At 34.5% G+C, this 27,373-nt stretch overlaps 1 protein-coding gene and 1 pseudogene across 1 annotated transcript; both read left to right on the top strand.

Annotated features, from left to right (window-relative positions):
• The first annotated feature begins 1,369 nt into the window (after window positions 1–1,369).
• Window positions 1,370–23,579, top strand: Ppp1cb (protein phosphatase 1 catalytic subunit beta). The gene is made up of 7 exons (XM_015479813.2): window positions 1,370–1,520; window positions 4,092–4,322; window positions 7,925–8,029; window positions 9,823–9,894; window positions 15,621–15,772; window positions 19,133–19,267; window positions 21,788–23,579. The coding sequence occupies exons 1-7, from the start codon at window positions 1,421–1,423 to the stop codon at window positions 21,890–21,892; spliced, it is 900 nt and encodes a 299-aa protein (XP_015335299.1). The 5' UTR covers window positions 1,370–1,420; the 3' UTR covers window positions 21,893–23,579.
• LOC107137393 lies at window positions 4,410–4,914 on the top strand (annotated as a pseudogene).
• Window positions 23,580–27,373: the final 3,794 nt, after the last annotated feature.

The raw sequence follows: 27,373 nt of genomic DNA, 5'->3' as shown, positions 1-27,373 counted from the left end.
AAAGCCAGCTTCCGAAATTTAGTGAGGCCCAAGCAACTCAATAAGACCCTGTCTCGAAATAAAATACAGAAAAGGGGCTGGGGTGGCGATTTAGTGGTAAGCGCCTCTACGTTAAATCAATCCCCAGTACCCAAAAAAGAGAATTATTTCTGAATCTAAGCTAATATTCCAGATACTTAATTGAAGGTACAAAGCTAGATGTCTTTTCTGGTCTTGGATAACCAAAATGTTCATTAGAAACAAGTAATTGAAATTTGAGAGGTATTAGTAATGAAGAAGCTATGTTAAGTTCCTGTAATAAAAGCAGTTTTGTTGATTATTGAGTTTCGGAGATAGTCTTACTAACTCCGGCATGTTTGCTAATATTCATTTGTACATTGCCTCCTTGTATCTCCTCCTTGTTACCTTTTTATTAATGGATTAATGAAATATACAGCTTTTAAATATGAGGTCCTGACTTCTTTAAGCCTGCCTTCTTGACCTGACAAAGGAATTGTAGCAATTTTTAGTAAGAAATGTGTGTACTTAATTATAAATGGAAAGTAATAGGGATGTGTAGAAATACAAATCTTTTTTTTTCCCCTTCTTTTTGACTGTCACTTCAGTTAAGACTGAGAACTTAGTGTATTTAAAGATTAAAGGGAAAGAGTCAATAGAGATGAATATAAAAGGGAATGATTGCAAGTTTGGTACAGTAGGACAAATAACTACCCTCTGTATGTACCATTCTATCACTGCAGAACTTACTAGAAATCATACTATTTTGCTCACTCATGTGAAAAAATGCTTTACTTCATGTAAATAGCCTTTTAGAGGTCTTAATATAATATCTTATTATGAATATGATATAATAAAATTTAATGAACAATCTGGCACATTTTATGCTTTTTAATCAAATGGAAGTAGTGCTTGCTAAAATTCTTGGTTGCTGATAATATTTCAAGAAAGTATGTGAAGCTAAATCATTTACAGTAACTTTTAATCTCCCTTTCCTCATAGCTACTAAGTTCTAAGTGATGCTATTCTTGCCTCCTACTAGATGCAGGACTTGTTTTGATAAGCGAATAGGCCAGACCTTTGGGGGTGCCTTCTCTGAAACCTTTTAGGTCTCTTGGGCTGCTAGACCTCAAGTTGGCCCCTGAAGAGCAAAGAAGAGGATTATATTTCATTGGCAACAGACTTGAGGAACTTTATTGGATCTAGCAACATTGGAGATAGAAGCCAAAAATCATAGAATAACCTTCTCATTAGCCATAGGACACCAGTGGGGTAGTTAGCTCCTGTGTGACTCTTCTGAACCTCAAAATAGGGTCATAACTTTTTTTTTTCAGGATTATTATTTTATGTATACACTTTAGAAAACTGACCATGTATTCATTGTTTATCAGTACGAGGATGTCGTCCAGGAAAGATTGTGCAGATGACTGAAGCAGAAGTCCGAGGCTTGTGTATCAAGTCTCGTGAAATCTTCCTCAGCCAGCCTATTCTTTTGGAATTGGAGGCACCACTGAAAATTTGTGGTATGTAAATGGATAAAGTTGAAAGCAAGTCTTTCAAATCATGTTTTTCTTCCCATATTTATGTTGAAACTTATATTTTCAATTATAAAATTGAAACTTTCATAAAATGATGTTATAGACAACAAAATATTTGTAGCATTACAACAGAAAAAAAGGTTCCAGAAATCGTAACAAATAAAGAGTCCTTAGAAGTAAGAAAACAACAGTACAATAAGAACAAAAGATACGAAGAGGCCAATCTTAGAAATAATAAAATGGCCACTAAGCAAAGTCCTCACTCTACCTCACTTATAATCAGTGAAATGCAATTTAAAACAAGTCCCAACCAGACAAGGAGGCCCATGCTACGTGGGAGGCTAGGGCCGGAGTGTTGCAAGTTCAAGGCTAGTCTGGGCAACTCAGCTAGACCTGTCAAAAATAAAAATGACTGGGGATGTAACTTAGTGGTATAGCCCCTGCCTAGCATACTCAAGGCCCTTGGTTCAATCCCCAGTACCACTAAAAAATTAAAAATAAATAAAGCAAGTCTCTTATTCCAATCAGATTACCAAAAAAAAGGTCAAAGATTGATATTTAATGTTGTCAAAGATATGGAGAAATGGCATTCCAGTACACTACTTTAAAAAATGTATAGAATTTAGAGGATCAATACAGACCAGTATCCATGGTCTTCTAATTTTTTGTGTGTTTAAATTTATGTTGCAGATTATATTACTTTATACATTGTATTTGTTCAGTGTCTTTTGGCCAAAAGCATAAAGTTATGAGCTTTTAAGTCTAGTGATCTTGTTGTTACAACCAGAAAAATTTTTGGATAGAAAGTAATATTTTTCTGTCCTTCATGTAGCAGAAGGAAGTGGTTTAAATACTGTATCATACTGGCTTTTGCTTGTATAATGCAAGTATTCTTTGTAGTGCAGTTATTAGTGTATATGACATTGCTTTCATAGGCTTACATGCTTTTGCTTAAACAAGGATAGTTTGCTGTATGCAAAAAAATTCTCTCTGGCATATTTTTTAAATCTACTTTTGTATTGTGTAACTTGTAGATACTTAATATGTTCCTTAAATGATTTTTATTCTCTTTCTTTGTGTTTTATATTAAATCATGCACCTGATATTACTTTGTGTAGTGCCCAGCAAATAAGAGATATTAGTATTAATTGAATAAATTAATTAGCTTAGAGTAATATCTGTAAGAGGTAGACGTTTAGAATTCTCTAGAAATGATCATTCCCTTTTATGAATTTAAGTGAAGCAAATGTAATTATTTATAGATGATCTTAAAATGATTTATTATTATGGGGCTGGGGATGTGGCTCAAGCGGTAGCGTGCTTGCCTGGCATGCGTGTGGCGCTGGGTTCGATCCTCATACAAATAAAGATGTGTCCGCCAAAAAAAAAGTAAATATTAAAAAAAATGATTTATTATGCTCCTCAATTTATGATAGGGTTATGTCCCAATAAACCCATGATAAATTGAAATATCTTAACTTAAAGATACATTTATGCTGGGTCTGGTGGTGCAGGCCTGTAATCCCAGCAGCTTAGGAGGCTGAGGCAGGAAGATCATGAGTTCAAAGCCAGCCTTATCAAAGCAAGGTGTTAAGCAACTCAGTGAGACCCTATCTCTAAATAAAATACAAAATAGGGCTGTGGTTGAGTGCCACTGAGTTCAGTGCCCCCCAAAAAAGAAGTATGGACTAAAAATACATTTATACACCTAACCTACTGAACATCAAAGCTTAACAACACAGTATGCTGTGAAATATCAGTTGTTTACCCTTATTGCATGGCCAACAACTGGGAGCTGCAACTTACTGCTACTGCCTGCCATCTCCAAAGAGTATTGTACCACTTAATCACTAGCCTAGGAAAAGTATGGTTTCTACTAACTGATATTGCTTTTGCAGCATCATAAAATTATAAGTAAAACCATCATTAGTCAGGTACCACCTGTACTTTTTAAAGGTACTCTTTCAAATGTTTTTTTAATGTAAAAATAACTTAAAGGTATTAGAAGTTATTTATACTGTGTATTTCTTAGTTCTTACTATTAGATCAAAGTAAAAATATTATATAGTAAGAGTAACTATATTATCAGTTATATAAAAAAATTGCCCCCAAAGTTTGTGGCTTACAATATTAACATCCCACAGTTTCTGTAGGTCAGGAATTGGCACAGCTTTGATAGTCCTCTGGTTCTGGGATAAGGATTGTCAAGGTTCAATAGTGAGAGGATTCAGTTTTTTATGGGCTGATAGACTGAGGGCCTCAGTTTCAAATGAACTATTGACCAGAGGCCTCCCTCAGTTCTTTGCTGTATGAGTTTCTCCATAGACCATTGACAGGGAAGAAGGTGTAAGAATGCAAGCAGAAGTTGTGATCTTTTATATCCTAATCTTGGAAGTATTTGCCTATCTCATTTTTGTTGTTTTCTATAAGTCACTAGGAATAGCCTTTGCTTAAGGGGAGGGGATCGCACAAGAGTTTGAACATTGGGAGCTGTTTTGTAGAAGCTGCTTGTGACAGTAATCAATTTTTCTAAAACTAACTTTTTCTGTTTTTTAGGAGATATTCATGGACAGTATACAGATTTACTGAGATTATTTGAATATGGAGGTTTCCCACCAGAAGCCAACTATCTTTTCTTAGGAGATTATGTGGACAGAGGAAAGCAGTCTTTGGAAACCATTTGTTTGCTATTGGCTTATAAAATCAAATATCCAGAGAACTTCTTTCTCTTAAGAGGAAATCATGAATGTGCTAGCATCAATCGCATTTATGGATTCTATGATGAATGTAAGTAAAAATAAAAACTTACAAAAGAAATTAATAGAGAAAGGGTCAGGCAGCTGGGGTAGGGGCTATGGTGGTGGTGGCGGGGGCAGGGGGGGCGCGTGGTGGTGGGATGACACAGGGTTATAGTGGCCACGGGGTTAAAAAGAAACGCTAAAGTTCCTAGGGAACCAAAGTAGAATTTTGTAAGAACAAAATGGATAAAGAGGAGAGAACCTCTGGTGGCTGTGAAGGTCCTGATGCCATATATGTCAGATTGATATCTTCTGATGGTCATGAATTTATTTAAAAACAAAAAACAGTGCACTAACATCAGGAACAATTAAAGCCATGTTGAGTGGCCCAGGTCATTTTTCCAAAAATGAAACCAGTGCATTCAGTTTTAGAGAGATTGCTTTTCATGTGCTATCAAAAGTATACATGTATTTTACTTACAAGGTTTGCTACATTAACTGCTCCACCAAGGTTCCTGAATTCCCAAATGCACCCAAAATTTCCCTGGAACTACTGATAGCTGCAAAATTCCTGGATTGTTAAGTAAATTGTAATACAAACTGTTTAAAAAACAAATTAAAAAAAAACATGAAAGAAAAGTAAATTAAGCTATTCCCCTTCTTGGTCTATTCCCTAAAGACCTAAAAANCACAGTGGGTCCCAGCAGTGCTGTATGCACAGGACACTAATTTTTACATATATATTAATATATATGTGTGTATATATATACACATATATATATTTTAAAGTAAACTGTAAGTGGATTAAAGAGAGATAGGTGGACTAGGAGGGAGGGGAGTGGGGGTTGGGGGGAGGGTGGAGGATGGGAAAGGCAGCGGAGCACAACAGACACTAGGATGGCAATTTGTAAATCAATGGATGTGTAACTGATGTGATTCTGCAATCTGTGTATGGGGTGAAGGTGGGAGTTCATAACCCACATGAATCAAAGTGTCGAATATGATATGTCAAGAAATTTGTAATGTTTTGAACAACCCACAATAAAAAATTAAAAAAAAAAAAAAGAGGGAAAACCATAGGGATGGAAAACAGATGAGTGTTGGTCGATCTTTTCAGGGTGGAGTTTAGGGATGAAGGAAGGAGAAGGAGAGGATTTTGGTGGATGATGAACTAGTCCATATTTTGAGTGTTATGATGGTTACCCAATTATATGCATTTTTCAAAACTTACAGAAATATGCTGTAAAAAGTATTTTTTTTTTTTAACTGCATGTTAGTTTCATCCAGGGCTTATGGAGGATCCCTGTTGTTCATGTGATATCCTGTGAATTCTGGGGTCTACCATCCACCTCTTTGGCTTCACCTTAGAGAAATTCTTTGTACAATTTATTTCTGCTAGTAGCCACTTGGTAAATATAATTTTTGCTTTTTAAAAAAAAAAAAAAAGAAAAGTAAATTATAGAAACATCTTCTTAATAAGTTTCCAGATCAAAGGAATTCCTCCAGTTCAAAGTTTTTTAAAACTAAAAAACAGAGGCCTAAGAAAGGAAACTTGAAACTGGGAACCATATTACTAATGAAATTAGTTTCTTGGGATCTCCTTGGTCATGTTGTTTCAGATTGACTGTAGTTTCCTTAGGTGAAAAGGCCCTGTTTTAATAATTAGTTTACCTAGTAAGGTATCCAAGTGAAACAGGTCTCTATCAGTAGTGGCTTCAGGTTTTCTAATGTCCAGAAGTTTTTAGCTCACAGCATTCTTATGATATGACCAAAGCTCTTATTAGCACTGTGTCACAAGAACTATTGAAACATTCTGTGAAACTGTTTAAAAGTCAAAAGTTTATGCAGGCATAGTGGTGCATGCCTGTAATCCCAGCACATCCAGTGGCTGAGGCAGGAGGATCACAAGTTCAAGGCCAGACTCGGCAACGTAGACCCTAAGCAACTTAGTGGAACCCAGTCTCAAAAGAAAAAAATAAATAGAAAGGGTTGAGAATGTAGTTCGGTGATGAAGTTCCTCTGGGTTTAGTTCCTGTTAATCCTCCCCCCACGGGAAAAAAAAAGGTCAAATTTTATTTTTAGAATTTTAATCTGTATTTACAAACCCAGACAGATACTGAATACTCTGGGGTATCCTTATTTTATTGTGCTCTTTTTCATCAGTAGGAAATAACTGATTTAATGTTCTGTAGTAGTATTTCCAAGTATTATTACTATTATTATATTACCCTACTATATTCAAATTTTGTCTGTTAGTTTTGTTAGATTGACTGGGAGTGAGTATGTTTGGTTAATTACAATTTAGAATCAATTATGGTAATTTTCTAATTGAATTTATTCTTTTTTTTTTTTTAACTGTAGCATTCCCCATTAGAATCTACTCTTGCTTTTTTCCATCTTTAAATATGGTAGAGTCCTAATTAAACTCTTGTCTCCTTGATTTATATAATGATTTGACAAGTGTTTGAGGACAATATATATGTGTGTATACATGTGTACACACACACCAGTCACTTCTGAACACTGGGGATATAGCAGTACATCAGACAGATAACCTCTATTTTCATGGAGCTTATGTTCTAATGGGAATGATTCTGTATTTGGTTTTATATTTTATTTTTAGTTATATAATGTAGTGTGTGGTTTGACTTGTTGAAAGCAGACCTGTAGAAGGGAAGTAGGTTAAGAACATGAAATCACATCTTCCTCAAGCTACCTAAGGAATATAAGTATATAGGTGTGTTCTTAAACGAAAATAGAGGTATGAATATTCTTGAGGATAAAAGTGACATCAAATGGAATAATGCATGGGAGAGCAGCTTGTAAACAGTGCTTGGAGTTACACTTACTCATTAAGAGATAGGCTGTAGCCTAAAAACATAGGAGATTAGTACCTGTGTCTTTCATCCCTTTTCTGGTAGTTGAACTTAAAGCCAAATCGGGAAAATCAAGTAAGTCTTAAAAAGGTGAACATGCACTTGAGGTCATCTTTGTTGTAGCTATTTAAGCTAGGCTACAGGAAAATTATAGCCTTTATGTTGTTGCACTTGCTATAGTGCCAAGATGTAATTCACTCAAAAGTGAATATCAAGTTAAGCACTTGCAAATTTTTCTTTTTTGGCAGTAATTTTATACTTTTACTCAGTGCATTACAGTTAAAATGGACCCCTTTCACTTCTGCTTACTCACTTGGTTAGGTATTTAGTGCTAAAGTTGAAGGAAAAAGATGAACCAATACCTATTAGGCTATTTCTAAACTTTTGTATTATAGTGATCTTAAAAGACAAAAATTGTTTGATGTGTTTGTTTCATAAAACACCCAACAAAATCTTGGAAGTCTTTGTAACTTTACTGAAGGTGCTAGTGTTTAATATATTTGTTACCTTTTTTGAAGTGTTAAACTTACTCTTCTTTTTTTTTTTTTTCTTTTCTTTTTTTTTTTTCTGGCTTTGCAGTGCTTGGGTTGAAACTCAGGGCCTCACATGTGGTAGACAAGTGTTCTACCACTGAGCTACATTCCCAGCTCATCAAACTTATTTTTATATAACTTGTACTTCTAGGGGGAAAGTGCTGGTTAAGCAAAAGAGAAAATTGAAATCATATGGGAAAAACTTTTAGATTTTTAAATTTATTTGCTTGTTCTTATTACAGGCAAACGAAGGTTTAATATTAAATTGTGGAAGACCTTCACTGATTGTTTTAACTGTCTGCCTATAGCTGCCATTGTGGATGAGAAGATCTTCTGTTGTCATGGAGGTAGAGTAATAAATTTGCCTTAGGAGTTTTCCTTATTGTTCCCTAACTCAGAAAAGACTATAATAATTAGAATGCTATGGGGGAACAAAGTAGTACTTATGTGAAAACTGAAGCAATTAAAACTGTATTAAGCATAGCTAAAACAATTGGAAATTTGTGATATGTATGAGTAATGAAAATTTAATTCTTTAAAAAATTTCTCATATATAAAAAAAGGATAACTAGAAGTTGTGGTTTTTGTTTGTTTGTTTGGTTTAGTTTTTAAACGTCTTGTCTTTGCCTCTATTTGTTTTGTGGTGCTCAGGATAACACCCGCAGCTTTATACATGTTGGGCAAGTGCTCTACAAGCGAGCTGCATCCCATGCCCAGTCTGTCAGTAAAAATTAGATGATCATTATTTTCTTGCCTATGTATTGCAATGTAAATACCTTTCATCAGAATCCAAATGTAATTGAACTTAATTTTTACATATTGCTGCTTTGTGCAATGTGTCTCCTTTAGTCCTAAAAGTAATTTCTTGGTAGAATGTAAGTTATTTTATATGATTTGAATTTGTAAAAATTCATTGGAATAACTAACATGTCTAGCGCTTAGGTAGATGTTGTAATGGATCATCTTGAAGAATTTTCAGATCTATTGTTAAAATATATTTAAGAAACATTAAGTAATAAATGATTTAATTACGTCAGTACTTCTAGAGACAGTACATTATTATGAGAAACTAGAAAAGGGAGAAAAGTGTAGGGCACGTGTTTGTGGAGGCATGAGTTTTAGAGGGTAAATGGACTTTAGAGAAGTGAAAAGGACTTGAGACAGTCTGTGTATTGTCTAGTTTAGGGAATGTGTGCCTGATTAGAATGTCAAAGACACATTGGGGAATGATGATATAAGACTAGAGATTTGAATACTGAGCAAAGGAGTTTGTTAAATGGTTTAATAGTATCAGATTTTGGATAGGGAAGTAATTTAATGAAAATAATTGAGGGGCTGGGGATGTGGCTCAAGCAGTAATGCGCTCGCCTGGCATGCGTGGGGCGCTAGGTTCAATCCTCAACACCACATTAAAATAAAATAAAGATGTTGAGTCCACCGAAAACTAAAAAATAAATATTAAAAAAAAAAAGAAAATAATTGAGAAAATTTGTTTTCATCACTATATGGAAAGAGTTACACTGGGAAAATGCTGAAAAGACAGATGCACTTGATTAGGCTTAAGGCAATAAATGATTTATTTTCTAACAACACATTATATTGAGACATGTTTTCCAGTAGGTATTAAACATTTAAGGGATTATAGTTCTTACACATTGGTATAGCTAAGAATAGAAATACAGCAGTATGAAATGTGAATGTTTAGCTTTGTTCTTTGTGATGACACTTGGATTGCCTACCAGAGAGAATTAATAGCTTATGTTTGTATATTACAAATATTTTCATGTGTTTTTTATTGTTTATCCTTCTGGTCAGCAGATCCTGCCTTCATGAAAATAATGAGCATGTTGGAGTGGGATGTGAGGAAAGATTCTTAGGGAACCAATGAGGCATTTTAACTTGGGAGTAAAAATATTTAAGATTAGACAGTTCATAAAGTGGCAAGTGGTGGGAAGGGTTGTAATTAAGTGTCTTTGTACAAAGGACAAGAAATGGTTGGAAAGAAAGGGGGGTCTTTCCTTGAGAAATTTTTTGAAATATAATAAACAGAACTTCATTTCCTTGGTAGGAAAGATGGAAAAGACAACATAATGATAATGTTCTGTTACATCAGGATTATGTTTCATCTTTTTATTTATAGGACTATCACCAGACTTGCAATCTATGGAGCAGATTCGGAGAATTATGAGACCCACTGATGTCCCTGATACAGGTACATATGTAAAGAAGTTTGTTTTGTGTAAAATGTTGACATATTTGAACCTAATTATATTTAGTGGAAGTAGGATTGGTTTAATAAATAATAGAGACTACTTTTATAGTCAGTAAGCTAACTACAGAGTATTCTCATTAACCATTCCCCAAAATGTATGCCTTTTAAAATTTTATGCAACCTTAATGTGGTTCTTTCAAATGTATCACAAAAAAAGATCTTGCTGTTGATTCCACTTACTTTTCTAAGTTCCCTCATTCATACCTTTTAAATTGCCGGGCATGGTGGCACACACCTGTAATCCCATTGGTCCTGAGACAGAGGATCTTGAGTTCAAAGTCAGCCTCAGCAAAAGCGAGGTGGTAAGCAACTCAGTGAGACCATGTCCCCAAATAAAATACAAAATAGGGCTGAGGATGTGGCTCAGAGGTCGAGTACTCCTGAGTTCATTCCCTGGTACCAAAAAAATAAAATACAAAAAGCCCTATTAATCCAAAGATTTTAGTTAAAGTTAGCCAAGGATAGTTGCCTTCTTTGTTATTTTTTGCATCATCTGTATTTCGTTCAAACTTTTAGAGCTCTGAAAGCTCTAGAGACATGATTAATTTTTTGAAAATTATATATGAAGTTGATTAAAAATTTTTGTGTAAATTATTGACTATTCCAACTTTAAGAACAACTCTTAAGTCAAATAAAAAAATGAATCGAGTAGGGGAAAAGCAAATAAGTCTAGTTGATGATAAAATGCTGAATTAACAAATAAGCCTGGTGTAACTTTATAAATAGATGATAGGCATGGTTGTTACTTGTTCTAACATCTCTATTGGTTTTAAAACATTGCTGAGGGCTGGGGCTGTAGCTCAGTGGCAGAACACTTGCCTAGCAAGTGTGAGGCACTGGATTCAATCCTTAGCACCACATAAAAATAAACAAATAAAATAAAGGCATTCTATCCATCTACAACTATAAATTAAAAAAAAATTGCTCATATTTGAGTATTGTGTATGTACTATGGTATCTAACCATGGCATTTGTATTGTAAAATGCCACTGAATTGAATGTAGTTAAATTCCTGTGCTTCCTCCTATGAACTTTTGGTTAAGCCAGTATGTCCCATTGTCCTATATATAGACACTTTAAAAACTTAAAATGAATAATTTATAAGACTTGGAATTCTCTTACCTCGCCTTTTTATTTATTTATAGTTTTTATTTTTTCATTTTAAAAAAATTAATTGATTTTAAAAAATAAATGACAACGAAATGCATTACAATTCTTATTACACACATACAGCACAATTTTTCATATCTCTGGTTATATATAAAGTATGTTCACACCAATTCATGTTTTCATACATGTACTTTGGATAATGATGTCCATCACATTCCACCATCCTTGCTAACCCCCTGCCCCCTCCTACCCCTTCCATTCCTTTGACTGATCTAGAGTTCGTCTATTTTTCCCATGCTCCTTCTCCCTACTCCTCTATGAATCAGCCTCCTTGTATCAGAGAAAACATTCGGCATTTGTTTTTTGGGGGGATTGGCTAACTTCACTTAGCATTATCTTCTCCAGTGCCATCCATTTACCTGCAAATGCCATGATTTTATTCTCTTTTATTGCTGAGTAAAATTCCATAGTGTATATATGCCACATTTTTAATCCATTCATCTACTGAAGGGTATCTAGGTTGGTTCCACAGTTTATCTATTGTGAATTGTGAGCCAAGCACCAAAAAAACAAATAACCCAATCAATAAATGGGCCAAGGATCTAAACAGACACTTCTCAGAAGAGGCTATACAGTCAACAAATATATGAAAAAATGTTTATCATCTTTAGCAATTAGAGGAATGCAAATCAAAACTACTCTAAGAAATCATCTCACTCCAGTCAGAATGGTAGCTATTATGAATACAGACAACAAAAAGTGTTGGTGAGGATGTGAGGAAAAAGGTACACTCATACATTGCTGGTAGGACTGCAAATTGATGCAGCCAATATGGAAAGCAGTATGGAGATTCCTTGAAAAACTGGGAATGGAATCACCATTTTACCCAGCTATCCTCAGTCTATACTCAAAGGACTTAAAAACAGCATACTACAGGGACACAGTCCTGTCTCACCTTCTGAGTAGCTAAGATTACAGGCATGCACCACCAGGCCCAGCAATTTTATTAATTTTTTTAACGGGATGATAGTACATAATGGGTTAAAACATCAGTACCTTTATGTGTTGTGTTCTGATAACAAATGCATGTGGATTTTCAAACCATAATCAGTTCTTCAATACCAACTGGTGTCTGGTTAATTTCTGGTGCTAACTTCCAGAATTAGCACAAATTCCACACGTTAAGGGCTCCATTCCACAAGACTGTCCCTACTTTAGACACCAGCTGCATGTGGAATCCTCAGGTGACCCATTTACACCCACCTATCAATGAATTCAGCACATCCTCCTTTTCTGATATATTTGCTTCTTCATTATAAAGGTTATAACTGAGGAGCAGCCAAATGGAAGAGATAAACAGGGAAAGACATTGTGGGCAGCTAGCCCAACTTCTGGGCCCTCTCCAGGCATGTCTCCTTCCCAGCATGTCAGTGTGTTCATCCACCCAGAAGCTCCCCAAGTTGTGTTGTTCAACAATCTTTTTAATAGAACTTTATTTCCAGGCCTGAAGTGGTAAGAGAAGGAAAGGGCTGCCTTTGTTCACATGGTTGGTCTTTCTGGTGAACAGCACTTATCCTGAAGTTTTTTAGAAACTCCTTTATGAATCATCTTATTACCATAGAGTCAGAAGGGCCTTGTTACTGAAAACAAAAGATAACTCAAATTGCAAGGGTTTTAGGAGATCTGTGCTAGGACAAAATGGGAACAAAGACAAAACATCATTTCATTATATCACACTTTTATACTACTATTAAAAATATTAACATTAGTAAAACTTCCCTTTCCCTGTTTCTGCCAAAGAGTTTTTTTTTTTAAACAAAATTACTTTATTAATCATTCCATTATTACTTATGTAATCAGATCTCCACTTACTGGATTCATCAGTTCTCAGCAAATTTAAACATATTCACCATGGAAATTGGGGTAAGAGAGGGACTCAGAATTCTATTAGGAACATAACTGTATATGGAAAAAAAAAAAGTCCTAAACTTTCTGATGAGGATTATTTGTAATTTTTTTAAAGGGGGATGAAAGTTTGAGCTGGATAGTAACCAAATAAGTTCATTTCCTAAAGACTCGAAGACATCTAGGCATTAAAAATTATTCATTGTTCAGTACCTGAGTAAAACAAGGTTAAAACTCTATTTTTTTTAAACTTTTTTTTTTTTTTGAGAGAGAATTTTTAATATTTATTTTTTAGTTTTCAGCGGACACAACATCTTTGTTTGTATGTGGTGCTGAGGATCGAACCCGGGCCGCACGCATGCCAGGCGAGCGCGCTACCGCTTGAGCCACATCCCCAGCCCCATAAAACTCTAAATTGGACTTCACTTGCATTTAGTTGTTCATTTTGAAGTATCATTGGATTGTTTTGCTCAGTGTACTGAAAACCTGATAGTATCACTCTACATGCAGTTCACGAATACACATTAGCCATTATAAATAGTTGTACAGTCCTCTGATATCAGTAGGCCATCTCAAACACTGAATGTTGTAATGTTACTTCACTGCATATATCAATAGCTTACTTGTATCACTTATCAAAGAGAAAAGTGTTGAATGTCCCCACAGATTTTGATTATAATTATTGAATGTTTGATTAACCCTAATAGAATTTTGTCTTTAAATAACATTTTAAAATGCCATTTTAAAATAAGATATAATATAAATATATATATATTTAGTTGTTTATACTTTCTTTTATAGTTCAGATATAAATCAGTGACATTAAGTCTCTATTTTCAGTATATTTTAATGGAAATTTCTGAGTTGCTGAAAAACGGTTATTTTGATCTTTGGTGTTCTGTGCAGGCTTCAGAAATTAAATTTATAAATTAACACACACAGTCTTTGAAATAGTATCCTAATTGATCGTGGTGCTTATTCATTAATCATTGAATCTTGACTCCAGGTTCTTTTGTTTGGTTGTTTTGGTGGTGATACTAAGGCTTGAACGAACAGGCACTCTGCCACTGAGCTGTAGTTCCAACCCTTTTTTATTTCTATTTTGAGACAGGGTCTTGCTAAGTTGCCTAGGCTGGCCTCAAACTTTCAATCCTGCCTTACCCTCCCAGAGTTACCAGCATTACAGATATATGTCCCCATGCCAGACTAAAGAATTTTAGATTCTTATTGTTACTATTGTGTTTCACTTTTTATGCAACAAACTATCACATTTTCCAAATCTTAAATAACTATTTTAATTTTGTATAGTTTTGTTGTCACTCTGAAATTATGAATTCTTAATAACATGGTTTTCTGCTCACTGCTTCATCCCTGAAAACAGACTAGAATGTAGAAGCATTATAGAAGACTGGAGGTGTGTGTGGTTTTTCAAGAGTCATCATCAGTCATAACTAAAGACTAAAAACCCATAGGTTTTTGTGTGCTGGTAGATTTCTTAAAACATCATAGCAAGAGCTTAGTAAAAATAAAATAATTATTATTATTATTCAAACATTAAGTAATTATTATTATTATTATTGCCTACCTAATGTTTGAATTCCTCAAGATTTCACTTAGTAGTCTTTATATTCCCAAAGGTAATCTGAGTCACCCCTATGATTTCTACTACTATTACTATCATGAAGATGCCCAGATAAATATTTTTGTCCTGAACTCTTGCTAGACCCAGAACGTTACTAGAGTCAAAGGTTTGATCTGATTTTGTTCCTTCACTTTTTTTTTTTTAAGTCCTCCAGGCCTCATTAAAAAATGTTTTATTTCCTTAAATTGGCTTGTAGATCTGATGTAATTACAGTGCTATTGCATCCTAATTCTGAAATTTATGTGGAAACACAAAGGAAACCAAAATAATTCTGAAGAAAAAAATTAAGTGTATATTAGCCCTATCAAATATAGCAACTTATTTAAAAACCTTAGTGTGTTGGTGACTCAAGGTTAAATAAAATATGCAAATAGAACAGAACACAACACTCAGAAACACAGTTTGTGTCTTTTTTTATTAAAAAAATATATGTTGTGTGTGTGTGTCTGTATGTGTGTATATATATGTGTGTAAAGTTGTAGTTGAACACAATACCTTTATTCATTTATTTATTTTTATGTGGTGCTGAGGATTGAACCCAGTACCTCACATATGCTAGGCAAGCACTCTACTGCTGAGCCACAACCCCAGCCCTCACAATGTATGTCTTAAGGAAAGGATAAACTAACTATTCATGGAATGATGCTGATCACCTGGTTATTCAGATGGAAAACTATACACAGATATATTGTTGTGCTCAGAGTGTGCTATACACATATTTCCTATATGTGGAAAATAGTGGAAAGTACTACCTTAAAAAACCAGGCAAGATTATATTTGCATAGTTGCTTTATAAGACAGATGGGCATATCTTGGGGACAAGTGATTTGTCTTGTTTATTACAGTAAATACAGAAATGTCTTTTTTTTTTGATTTAAGGAAATAAGACATTTTGTGAGGGTAAAAGTGAAATGTGATGGGCCATGTTTTTTACAGGGTGTGAGGGTAGAAATGAAATGTGATGCTTTATCCTAACTTGTATTTTTCATTACTGTATTGTTCTCTAAAGGTTTACTCTGTGATTTGCTGTGGTCTGACCCAGATAAGGATGTGCAAGGCTGGGGAGAAAATGATCGTGGTGTTTCCTTTACTTTTGGAGCTGATGTAGTCAGTAAATTTCTGAATCGTCATGATTTAGACTTGATTTGTCGAGCTCATCAGGTATGAAATAGAAGACTCATGGATACTTTATTATTTGTTAACTTCATATATCCCTCTCATTTTATTTTCAAGGAAACATCTAAAAAAGCTCAAATGACTTAGTATAAGGAAAGCAATAGGAGAGGCAGAGCCAGTACTAGATCTCACAGTTGATAGTTGATCTGTTAACCTTATCTTGCCCTACATGAAATGTTTGGAAAGAATGTTTTTGTACACAGTATAGTGCAACCCTAACAACATTTTCAGTGCTTTGCTGAAGCTTTCTATATGATGTCTAGATTTTTTATTTGGTCTTTATATATTATGGACAATAGTCAAATGTTATCCTTAATTATGTGGATATCGTTTTTTGATAATGACAAACTACACTATAAAAAATGAAACATTGAAGAATTAGATTTTAGACTGGATATTAGATATCAGAATGTGGGGCTGGGGATATAGGTCAGTTGGTAGAGTACTTACCTTACATGCACAAGGCCCTGGGTTCAATCCCTAGCACTGTCCCCCCCCCAAAAAAAGATATCAGAATGTGATCATTGTATTAACTGTGATACAATCATTGTTATGTAAGAAAAATTCCCATGTTTTCCAAACATAACTAGTGTAAAATAAATTGATCGAAAAGCATTTTGGAAAATCTTTCTTGGCTAGGAATATATCTCATCGGTAGAGCACTGGCATAGCATGGTGGAGGCCATGTGTTCTATCCAAAGCACTGCAAGAAAAAAGAAAGAAAATGGAGAGGAAAGATGAAAATCTTTCTTGGCCACATTTGAGGTTACTGAGTTTTTTAAATTTACAAATATATTCAAGATTTCTTGTTATTGATTTGTTAAAGCAAAATTTATTAAATTCCTTCTATACTGTCTATAGTACTTCCTTTTTCTTTAGGTTTTATTCCCCATGATGCTTGCCTAGTTCTCTTTCTTTGTGTAATCCTAAGTGATAAACAAAAACGACCGTTTTCTTCTCCTCTGTATGTTATATATGTATCACATGTTTCTCTTGTCATTCTTTTTTTTTTTTTCATCCATACTTGCCATTTATTAGTCTTCTTGTTTGGAGCAAAAGGCTAAGAATTCACAAATACCATGACCTAAGCACCTGTTTCAAATTAAACGTCAGCCTTCAGCTTGCAAAATAATTTTTTGATAATTAAGCAAATTGCAGAAGAGCCATCAATTGCTTTTTTTCTTCCGGGAGAAGTCAGCAGGATAACTGCACCCTAAGGGCTTCTTTCTGTGTTGAATTTGAAAGGTGGAACAAAAGAAAAGCAGTCTTTTCCAATCCAAACCATGGAGGTAATGTATAGAAAGGTATCCTTATTTCAGTAGGGAAAGTGGCTGGATAAAAGAAGCAGGACTACCCGCTCTAGAAGACAACATAGAAATACCTGCCACATCCTGAGTTCAGAATTTTGTTTTGAGATGAATAAAAAGCACCTAAATGTCAGGAAAGTGTTCATCCTGTGTGACAAGAATTCTCACATGGTCCATCAGATGCATTCGGCTTCCCTGGGGCCTGCACGCCCCCGGCCCAGAGGCCAAACGGCCAGATGGCCGAGGCGCTCCTCGCTCTGCCATCTTCGCTTCTTCTCTCTCTCTTGTTATTCTATTGAATGAAATTCTCAAATCCTTTTCTTTTTGCTTTTGATTGTCTTTTAATCAGTAAGTATTCTATTTATAATTTTGACAATTAAGCATTCTGTTAGGTTTCAGAGCAGACTTGCTAAGTTTCCTAACTAAAATCCCCACTGATAATTATTTTTCCAACTGTATACTTTTATTCAGTGGTCTAAATACATGTAGGTAATGATTTTTAAAGCTCAAGTTATTGAACTATCTACTTTGTTTGCTGTTTTCTTGAAACTTCCCAAATCCTGTTCTACTTGGTTTTTGGTTTTGGTTTTGTTTTCTCGGCAGTACTGGGAGATTGAACCCAAGAGTGCTCTAGCACTAAGCTGCATCTCTAGCTCTCTTTTTATTTTTTATTTTGAGAGGGTTTGGCTAAGTTGAAGAGGCTGTCCTTGAACTTGAGGTCCTCCTCCCTCTCTCCCTAGTCTGTGAGATTACAGGCATGTGCCATTACACCTGCCGTTCTGCTTGTTTTTAGTCATGTTGTTTCAACAGTTGAGGCTTATAATAAGAAATAATACAAACTTCACATATTTGCTTTAAAAAAGTGTTTGAAAGAATAAACAAACAACTAAGAAACATAGTACTGAGTGCCAAGCACTACTATGAGCTGGGGATAGAAGGGGTGGCCACAGTTTTTAATATTTTTTTAGTTGTTGATAGGCCTTTATTTATTTATTTTATTTATTTATAATGTGATGCTGAGAATTGAACCCAGTGCCTCACACATGCCAGGCAAGTATGCTACCACTGAGACACAGCTCCAGCCTGAGGTGGCCACAGTTTTAATTGAAATGGATAATATTGAAATTTTATCATAAGGTAAATGTCAACAGAAACATGTTCCTAATACTGAGGTAGGAGTTATTTTTAAAAGTACATTATTTTGGGCTGGGGATGTGGCTCAAGCGGTTAGCACACTTGCCTGGCATGCGTGCGGCCCGGGTTCGATCCTCAGTACCACATACAAACAAAGATGTTGTGTCCGCTGAAAACTAAAGAAAATAAATATTAAAAAAATTCTCTCTATCTCTAAAAAAAAAAAGTAAATTATTTTGGAGGCTCTTTCTTATATTAGCAAACATTGTAGTATAATTTTGCTTGTTGAAGGATATCTAAAATAGACTTCAAAAGGTAATCTTCTGGGCTGGGGTTGTGGTTCAAATGTTAGAGTGCTCACCTAGTGTGCGTGAGGCACTGGGTTCAATCCTCAGCACCACATAAAAATAAAATAAAGATATTGTATCCACCTAAAATTTAAAAATAAAAAAAGGTAATCTTCCTATTGTAAATAAATATAAAATGCTAGTACCTCTCATTTGTAGAGTTGATTGTTTAAATCACTTAGGAATTGACAACAGAATTTAGAAATCATATTAAATCAATAAGGAAAAGCATTTTAATAAAAGTTCAATTTGTCAGCAGCTAACAAAGGAGCATGTGTGACTTAAACCCAACTTAGTAAATGTTTTCAGTATTTCAGTATGGTAAGTTTAAAAGTGAAACAAGAAAAAGGCTCTTAGCAAAGTCTCTTTTTTGTTTTTGCTCATTTAATTAAGAATTCTGTAATTGATTACAGTGTTATCAAAGATGTGCTTGGTATTCCAGCTCCCTGTGGACATTATACCTACCAGGTTCTCCCTCCTTCCTTTATGAGTGTTGGAAATATGATTTTTTGAGTTTTTAGTTAAGTGTTTTTCACTTTTAACATTTCCTTTGACAGGTGGTGGAAGATGGATATGAATTTTTTGCTAAACGACAATTGGTGACCCTATTTTCAGCCCCAAATTACTGTGGCGAGTTTGACAATGCTGGTGGAATGATGAGTGTGGATGAAACTTTGATGTGTTCATTTCAGGTATGATATATATGTAAATTTTTAACAACTGGAAATCTAATTGAAAATATTGTCATAATGATTTTTCTTTTGGATTTGTGATCTTCCCTTGAGCAAAGTGGTAAAAATCAGTTTAATGCAGGAATGATTGTCACTGAAACTCTTTAGAGATCTTATTTCTAATCACAAAAAAGTTTCCAGCCTCTTTTGGTATATATTAAATGTAAGAGTTTTAGGAAATCTGAATTGTGTCAAGGGATCCTGATTCAGTTGAATTCCTCCATATGACTGTTGGATATTGGCTTACCTAGTAATGTGAAGGCAATGGATAGGTTTTGTTTTCTTTTGCAAGATGAACAGGTAGGATAGACATTGAGAAGAGAGAGCAATATATTATAAATTCTTATGAAAATGAAGTAGAAAATTTACCTAAGGTACTTTCCAAATCATCTTAAAGTATCTTTTGTAAACATAGAAACATTGATATTTTGAAAAGGGACCAACTGTAGCTTTGGTGTGCTGCTCACAGATGGTTCTTGTTCACTGATTTAAACAGCTTCAGTACTTTGTTTTTGTAAAGGTTATTTTATATCCTTCACATGTACACACTGTACATTTATTCCTTGGTATCCATGGGGTATTAGTTCTAGAGCTCCCTGTGGATAACAGAATCTGAGGTTGCTCAAGTCATTTTATATAAAGCAGCACAATGTTTGCATATAGTCTATGCACATCCTCCAGTATTCTTTAAATCATCTCTAAATTACTTGGGCCAATGCAGTGCATATGCAGTGTAAGTAGGAGTTGTACTCTATTGTTTAGAGAATTAATGATGAGGCAGAAACATCTGTACATGTTCAGTATACATTTTTTCTTCTGAATATTTTCAGTCCACAGTTGAATTTTCAAATGCAGAGCCCATAAATACATAGGGCCAACTGTATTTCTCTTTCAGGTCTTATCCTAACAGTTGCTCTCATGGAAAGTGGGATTAATATGTTCCTTTCACCAAGGCATTATCAAGCTCTGAATAGTTTTAAGAAATACTTTATAAATGTTCTCTGTATATTTTTCCTATAAAGTCATGGTATTTTCTGTATATAATGTAGGTTAAATTTATACTTACTAGGGAGCTAGAATTGTGGCTTAGCAGTAGAGTGCTCCCTAGCATATGTGAGACCCTAGGTTTGACCCTCAGCACAAGGAAGGAAGGAAGGAGGGAGGGATGGAGGGAGGGAGGGAGGAAGGAAGATTTTTTAAAAAAAATTTACACTCACTAGGATGAGTATAAATTTAAAAAGTCAGATGGTAGCAATGGAATAATTCAAAACTTTATATAGTTGGTACAAATGTTTTAGAAAACAGTTTGGTAGTCATCAAAAGGTTAACCATGCCCAGAACCACCTCCCAAAAAGGATAAACATAGAGTTGACCCAACAATTTCTCTTCTAGGTATATACCCAAGAAAAATGAAAACATAGGTCCACACAAAATCTTATACATGATGTTCAAAGTAGCATTATTCATAATAGCCAAATAGTGAAAATAATCCCAAAGCCCATTGGAATAACAAAATGTGGTATATCCAGTGGAATGCAATTTAATAATAAAAAAGAATGAGTTACTAATACACATTGTATTATTGGGAGCTTTGGAAATAAAAGTTGAAAGAAGCTGGTCACAAACAACCACTTAGGATGCCAGTTATGTGAAATGTCCAGACTAGACAAATCTACAGAAACAAAGTAAGTTAAATGATTGCTTATGATTGGAGGGAGACAGAGAGCAGAAATGGTGGGTGACTGCTAATAGAAACAAAGTTTCTTGTGGGGGTGGACAAAAATGTTCTAAAATAAGATTATGGCCATGGTTGTATGTGTGCTAAAATCTTGGCTTGCTGGGCACTGTGGTGTATGCTTGTAATCCCAGCTACTTGGAAGACTAAGTCAGGAGGGTGCAAATTTGAGGCTAGCCTCTGCAACTTAGACCCTGTCTCAAAAAAAGAATAATAAAAAAAGGTGGGGGATATAACTTAGTGATAGAGTGACCCTGAGTTTAATCCTTAATACCACAAAATAAAAGAAAATAACCTTGACTTGACTACTTCAAATAGATAATCTTTATGACTTGGAGATTAATTACCTGCTAAACAAAATATGTCAGGATTATAAGAGCTTGGGTCTTTTGACTCTTGAAACCGATGAGATATACTAATTTGAAAAAAGTCTTAAATTTAAGGTGGGTACTTGATAGAGTTAGTGTACTCAAGCTTTCTACTAAAATATTAATAGAATAATACACAATAAGTTTTCGGATATTTGTATCTTTTGTTTATTGTTGTTTAGTCCTGGAGATTGAATCCAGGGCGTTGTGCATACTAGGCACTTACTCCACCTCTGAGTTACACCTGTATGTAGCCCTTGCACAGTCTTCAAATATGAGAAATATTTATCATATTTTGCTATTTTATTCTACATTTTGTTACATTTTGATAAACTGTGCTATTTTGAAAGAATAATATTGTGGATTATTTACTTTAAGATATTGAAACCATCTGAAAAGAAAGCTAAGTACCAGTATGGTGGACTGAACTCTGGACGTCCTGTCACTCCACCTCGAACAGCTAATCCTCCGAAGAAAAGGTGAAGAAAGGAATTCTATAAAGAAACCATCAGATTTGTTAAGGACATACTTCATAATATATAAGTGTGCACTGTAAAACCATCCAGCCATTTGACACCCTTTATGATGTCACACCTTTAACTTAAGGAGACGGGTAAAGGATCTTAAATTTTTTTCTAATAGAAAGATGTGCTACACTGTATTGTAATAAGTATACTCTGTTATAATATTCAACAAAAGAAGTTAAATCCAAATTCAAAATTATCCATTAAAGTTACAACTTCATGTACCACAATTTTTAAAGTTGAAAAGCATCCCAGTTAAACTAGATGTGATAGTTAAATCAGATGAAAGCATGATGATCCATCTGTGTAATGTGGTTTTAGTGTTGCTTGGTTGTTTAATTATTTTGGGCTTGTTTTGTTTGTTTGTTTTTGCTAGAATAATGGAAACTATTTTTAATTTTTTTTCTGAAACATTTTTAAAAGTGAAACATGGGAAGAGCTTTAAAGACATTCACCAACTATTATTTTCCTTTACTTATCTATTTGCTCTTACTAAGAAAACATGCCTCATTACAGTAAAAGGAATTTTAGAGATTGATAGTTTTAAAAATATGCAAACTATTCAATCCAATAATTTTTAATCAAACAGTTTGGGCATACATACAGCTGATAGTGAATATTTTGCTTTTTACAGAAATTGCCACTGATTTGGATTTGTGCACTCTAATTTTTAACTTATTGATGCTCTATTGTGCAGTAGCATTTCATTTAATTTTAAGATAAGGCTCATATAGTATATCACCCAACTAGTTGGTAATGTGATTATGTGGTACCTTGGCTTTAGGTTTTAATTCGCACGAAACACCTTTTGGCATGCCTACTTCCTGATAACACCCTCACCTGCATCAGTTTTGTTTTTGGGGTTTTTGTTGTTGTTTGTTTGTTTGTTTTTAGATCCACAGAACATGAGAATCCTTTTTTTGACAAGCCTTGGAAAGCTGACACTATTTTCTTCCCTCTGTACGAAGGATGTATTTAAAATGGATGCTGGTCAGTGGGACATATTGTCAACTATGGGTATTGGGTGCTTCACTGTCTAATATTGCCATGTGAATGTTGTATACGATTGTAAGGCTGTGTCACTAAAGATTTAATTCTGGTTTTTCATAATCAAAGGTCATATGATATTGTATAGATATGCTTTGTAGTGAACTATAGTAGCAATAATTTCTGTACATGATCAAGAGTTTATTGCAGCATTTCTTGTTTTTGTTTTGTTTTGTTTTAAGGGTTAGAATTAACAATGGCAAGGAGTAGAAAAGTCAACATAAAGATTTTAGAAGGAGAACTTATAGGACACAGGTTTGTGATTCATTGGATGTGATTCTAAAATCTTTTATTGAGCATTGTCAAATTTGTAAGCTTCACAGAGATGGACATCATATTTATAATACCCTTCTATATGTGCTACCATAGACGTGAAATTCTTGACCTTAATATTGTCTTTGAAAATGTTAAATTGAGAATTCTGTTAACTTACATTTTATGGATTGGCGCATTGTATTACTGCAAGAAATATTTGATTTTCAGCACAGTGCAAAAGTTCTTTAAAATGCATATGTCTTTTTTTCCTAATTCCATTTTGTTTTAAAGCACATTTTAAATGTAGTTTTCTCATTTAGTAAAAGTTGTCTAATTGATATGAAGCTTGGCTAAGTATTTTTATTTCGTTTTTTCTTTCCATTGAGACATTTAAGTATATATTTTGACATTGGAGTCTTTTCTGAAAGTGTTCATGAACTGCGTATATATTAGATTAGGTCATGCGTGTGTGTGTGTGTGTGTGTGTGTGTGTGTGTGTGTGTGTGGTGGGAATTGAACCCAGGGCCTTGTGCATTCGAGGCAAGCACTCTACCAACTGAGCTATATCCCCAGCCCTCACACATGCTTTTATCTAATGTGATTTAATAACTTCCTGATTGAAGTATAAATTGTGCATTTTCTAATAGAAGCTTTCTATTGAAGACATCTACTTCTCTAAGTCAAGACTAAATGTGAAAAAATACTCACTAAGCAAATTAATATTGGACATAAATTTAAAGTATAGAAATTTACCATGTTGAAAAATTATTTAAGCATTCTTAAAAGCACTTTAATAACATTCACAAGTAGTGTGTTCATCACAAGTTGGTAATATTGCTACTGAATTAAATTTCTCAGGAGAAAAATAACCTGGAATTCCCATGTCACTGACTTACGTTCTTTGCTTTTTTCAGTGTAGTGATTTTCTGTATACAGTTTAACCCAAATGTTATGACATTCAAAATTATTAAACATACTAGATATGTATTATAAGGAGGATCATATGGATTAGAAAAAGCAAGGTTATTATGGTCAATTTGTTTGTTCTTGAAAGAATCAACTGCAGTCAATCTTTTTTTTTTTTTTTTTAATATTTTTTATTGTTGATGGACTTTATTGTCTTTATTTTTATGTGGTGCTGAGGTTCGAACCCAGTGCCTCATGCATGCTAGATGAGGACGCTACCACTGAGCCACAACCCCAGCCCATGCAGTCAATCTTTTGCACTTAAAATTGTTTAACATTATTTGTTTTAGTTTTGTCTAAGGACAGGTTTTAATTATCAGCAAAGGACTGATTGGTTTAGTGTTGTCATCTTTTACTACTCAGTGTTACTTTATTTTTGTAGAGTACTCAATCAATCCTGAAGTTTGTTGTTTTTTTTTTTTTTTAAACTGAAAAATGCCAGGAAGAAAACTTTTAAAGCTTTAAATAGGAACTATGCTTTGTACATCAAAAGTATCTCATTACAGTTATAATGACAAAAATATGAAGAAAGCATGAAGTTACCTACAATGGGATTATTCAGATATATTCCCAAATTAGGATGCAGTTTCTTCATGTATTAAGTTGTTAAAGGTTTGCAATGTACAGAGAGGCAGGCTTAGGTCAAGTTAAATAGTTCCCATCTTTTCAATCATGCCTTTCAATTTTGTATATTGAACAAAACCTTGGGGCACTAACACCACTTTCTGTCACTATCAAATGGACATGTTTGGTCTCAGTACCTGATTCACAATTCACATTATTGAGTTATTTGAGTGATAGTCCCTGAGTTTAAATTATTTGACTTAAAATTTTGAATTTTGATCTTTTTACAGGCTAGCAGTAAGTTCTAGGATACTGTGTCTTGATGCTGGAGCAGAGGCTATTAGTTCCCAGTCACACAGAATATAATCAGGAGAGTAAATGAATTATAATTCTATGTCTACTGTTCACCCTTTGCACAGACCAGTCCTTTGTAGTAAATGCATTTTAGATTTACAATATTTTCAACTTCTCATGGATTTATCAGGACATAACTCTGTTGGATGTGTAGAAACATCTGTCCTTGTAACTAGTAAAACAGCTGAGTCTCAGCTAATCATAGCAGCTGAGCTTTCAATAAGTCAATGCCCTCAAACTGCCAGAAATGTCCATAAAAGGTAAATGCTGAACCATAACCAGTCAGGCTGTTTCTGTGTGTCCTTTGCTTCTGTACATACTGCCTACCCATGGGCAGAGCTTTGAATCGTCATGCTTCGAGAATGCTAGCTCAGGGGTTGTGGCTGTAGCTCAGTGATAGAGCACTTGCCTAGCATGTATGAGGCACTGGATTCAATTCTCAGCACCACACACAAAAAAAATAAACAAATAAAGGTATAAAAATTGCAAAAAAAAAAAATGCTACCTCATTTATGGTTTGTTTCTTTGATTAAATAAATTCAGCTAAATTGAGAGGGGGAAATGGATTAATTTGGAGTATGAATGTGTTTGGGGCAACACACCTTTCAAAAGAATTCATCAAAGGCAAGTCAGGAACATCTTACACTGTGTCTCTTAAGAACACAAAAGTCTGTTATATTCAGCCAGGGGAATGAAATATGCTCAGTTTTATAAGTTCCTTTTTCTTTGTAAGAGCCAAAACTTCTGAGCCAAAAGAACAAATTAACTTTTTTACATCTTTATGCTAAAAATTCAGTTAGAGAACAATGATGATCAGGCTGAATTTGCTATCACAGCCGACCTAATTTTCCATCTCCCTTTCCTTGTGAGATCACACCTGAATTAAAGATGCATCTGAACCACATAAAGTAACACACACCTGTAATCCCAGCAACTTGGGACCCTGAAGGATTCAAGTTCAAGGCCAAAATCAGCAACTCAGCAAGACCCTAAACAATTTAGCAAGACCTTATCTCAAAAACAAAAAGGACTAAGGATGACACAGCTGTAACATTTGAAAGGACTAATTGCCTGAGGCTTCTAAGTTCAACATTCTTTTCAAGTGTTACACATGCAAAAAGATATAACCTAAGATCTATTTCTGAAGGCTTCCAGTTCAATCAGGCCTGCATCACCAAGTGAAGTGTGTGTTAATTTTTACAGCTGCCTCATCTGAGTAATTCAATAGATGTATAGGCCAATTTATTCCCCCCAAAGCAGTGACGCCACAGCTAAACATCTGGAACTATCACAGATTGTTATGCAAATTTGTTGAAACATATTAAAACCCCTAGTATATTTATTTCTTGGGGGTGGGTGGGAGGTGGTTGAGAAAATAAACTACAGTGATAAAACTTTTTATATCAGACTACCCTTAGCATATTACCCCCTGGTAACAGTTGCTGAAAATGTTGACACTTAATAAGTTATTGATGGGCTGACACCTGTTCTACCATTCATGAATTAACATGAACTTTGTCTTTTGCTCTTGATTTAATAAAAATTCCTGAGAGGAAAGATGTGAAGTTTAAGTTATTTGAGGTTTATGTCTGGTAGAACTCATGAGTCTATTCAGTTTATCAAATTAAAATTAGTAAGATACTTATTACCTCAGAAAATCTTGTGTGAGACCCAGGATCCAACTAAGCACATACATTTGTTCCAAACATATCAGTAAGAGATTTTAGAAACAAATCTCCTGTTTCCCAGGATAATTACCAGGTTTTGTAGCCCACTGGGGCTTGGTGACTCCACCTAATTCAACTAATCAAAGATTTAGATTAAAATCTTCCTGTTATTATACTGCATGGCCTCTTTTGAGTGAGAGACCTAATCTGTTTTAGCAAGCAAAATCCTTAAACTCTTTGAGTATGTTCACTGGCGGATTAACACGAATTGTAATCCATTCCATTTTCCATCATAGCAGTTACTGATTTGGAACCATTAAGACATTGGGTGTTCCTTAAGACTGTTAACATTTGGCCCTTAAAATCTTGGGGTCTAGATCAGTCTCACTGCTCATGGGCAGAGATCTTTTTTTTTCACTGACTGATCTAGAGTGCTTGACCTTTTATAAATGATAGAAAAGGTCTGTCAGTAACAGTATTTGTTTAATGAATGGTAAGAGTTTCAAAATGACTGCTTGTATTACTGTTTTGACACCTTGGCCTTATGATGAAATTTGCCACAAATAAACAGCTCAAATTTTCATTCT

Source organism: Marmota marmota, unplaced genomic scaffold, assembly GCF_001458135.2.
Source record: "Marmota marmota marmota unplaced genomic scaffold, marMar, whole genome shotgun sequence".
NCBI classification, from domain to species: domain Eukaryota; kingdom Metazoa; phylum Chordata; class Mammalia; order Rodentia; family Sciuridae; genus Marmota; species Marmota marmota.
This window is presented reverse-complemented; position numbering and strand designations above follow the sequence as displayed.

Bases quoted from the DNA above. Each gene is read 5' to 3' on its own strand.
- Ppp1cb (XM_015479813.2), top strand. From the start codon at position 1,421: ATGACTGAAGCAGAAGTCCGAGGCTTGTGTATCAAGTCTCGTGAAATC. The intron at 1,521-4,091 runs GTATGTAAATGG...TCTGTTTTTTAG, and splicing joins GGCACCACTGAAAATTTGTG to GAGATATTCATGGACAGTAT. The intron at 8,030-9,822 runs GTAGAGTAATAA...TTTTATTTATAG, and splicing joins GATCTTCTGTTGTCATGGAG to GACTATCACCAGACTTGCAA.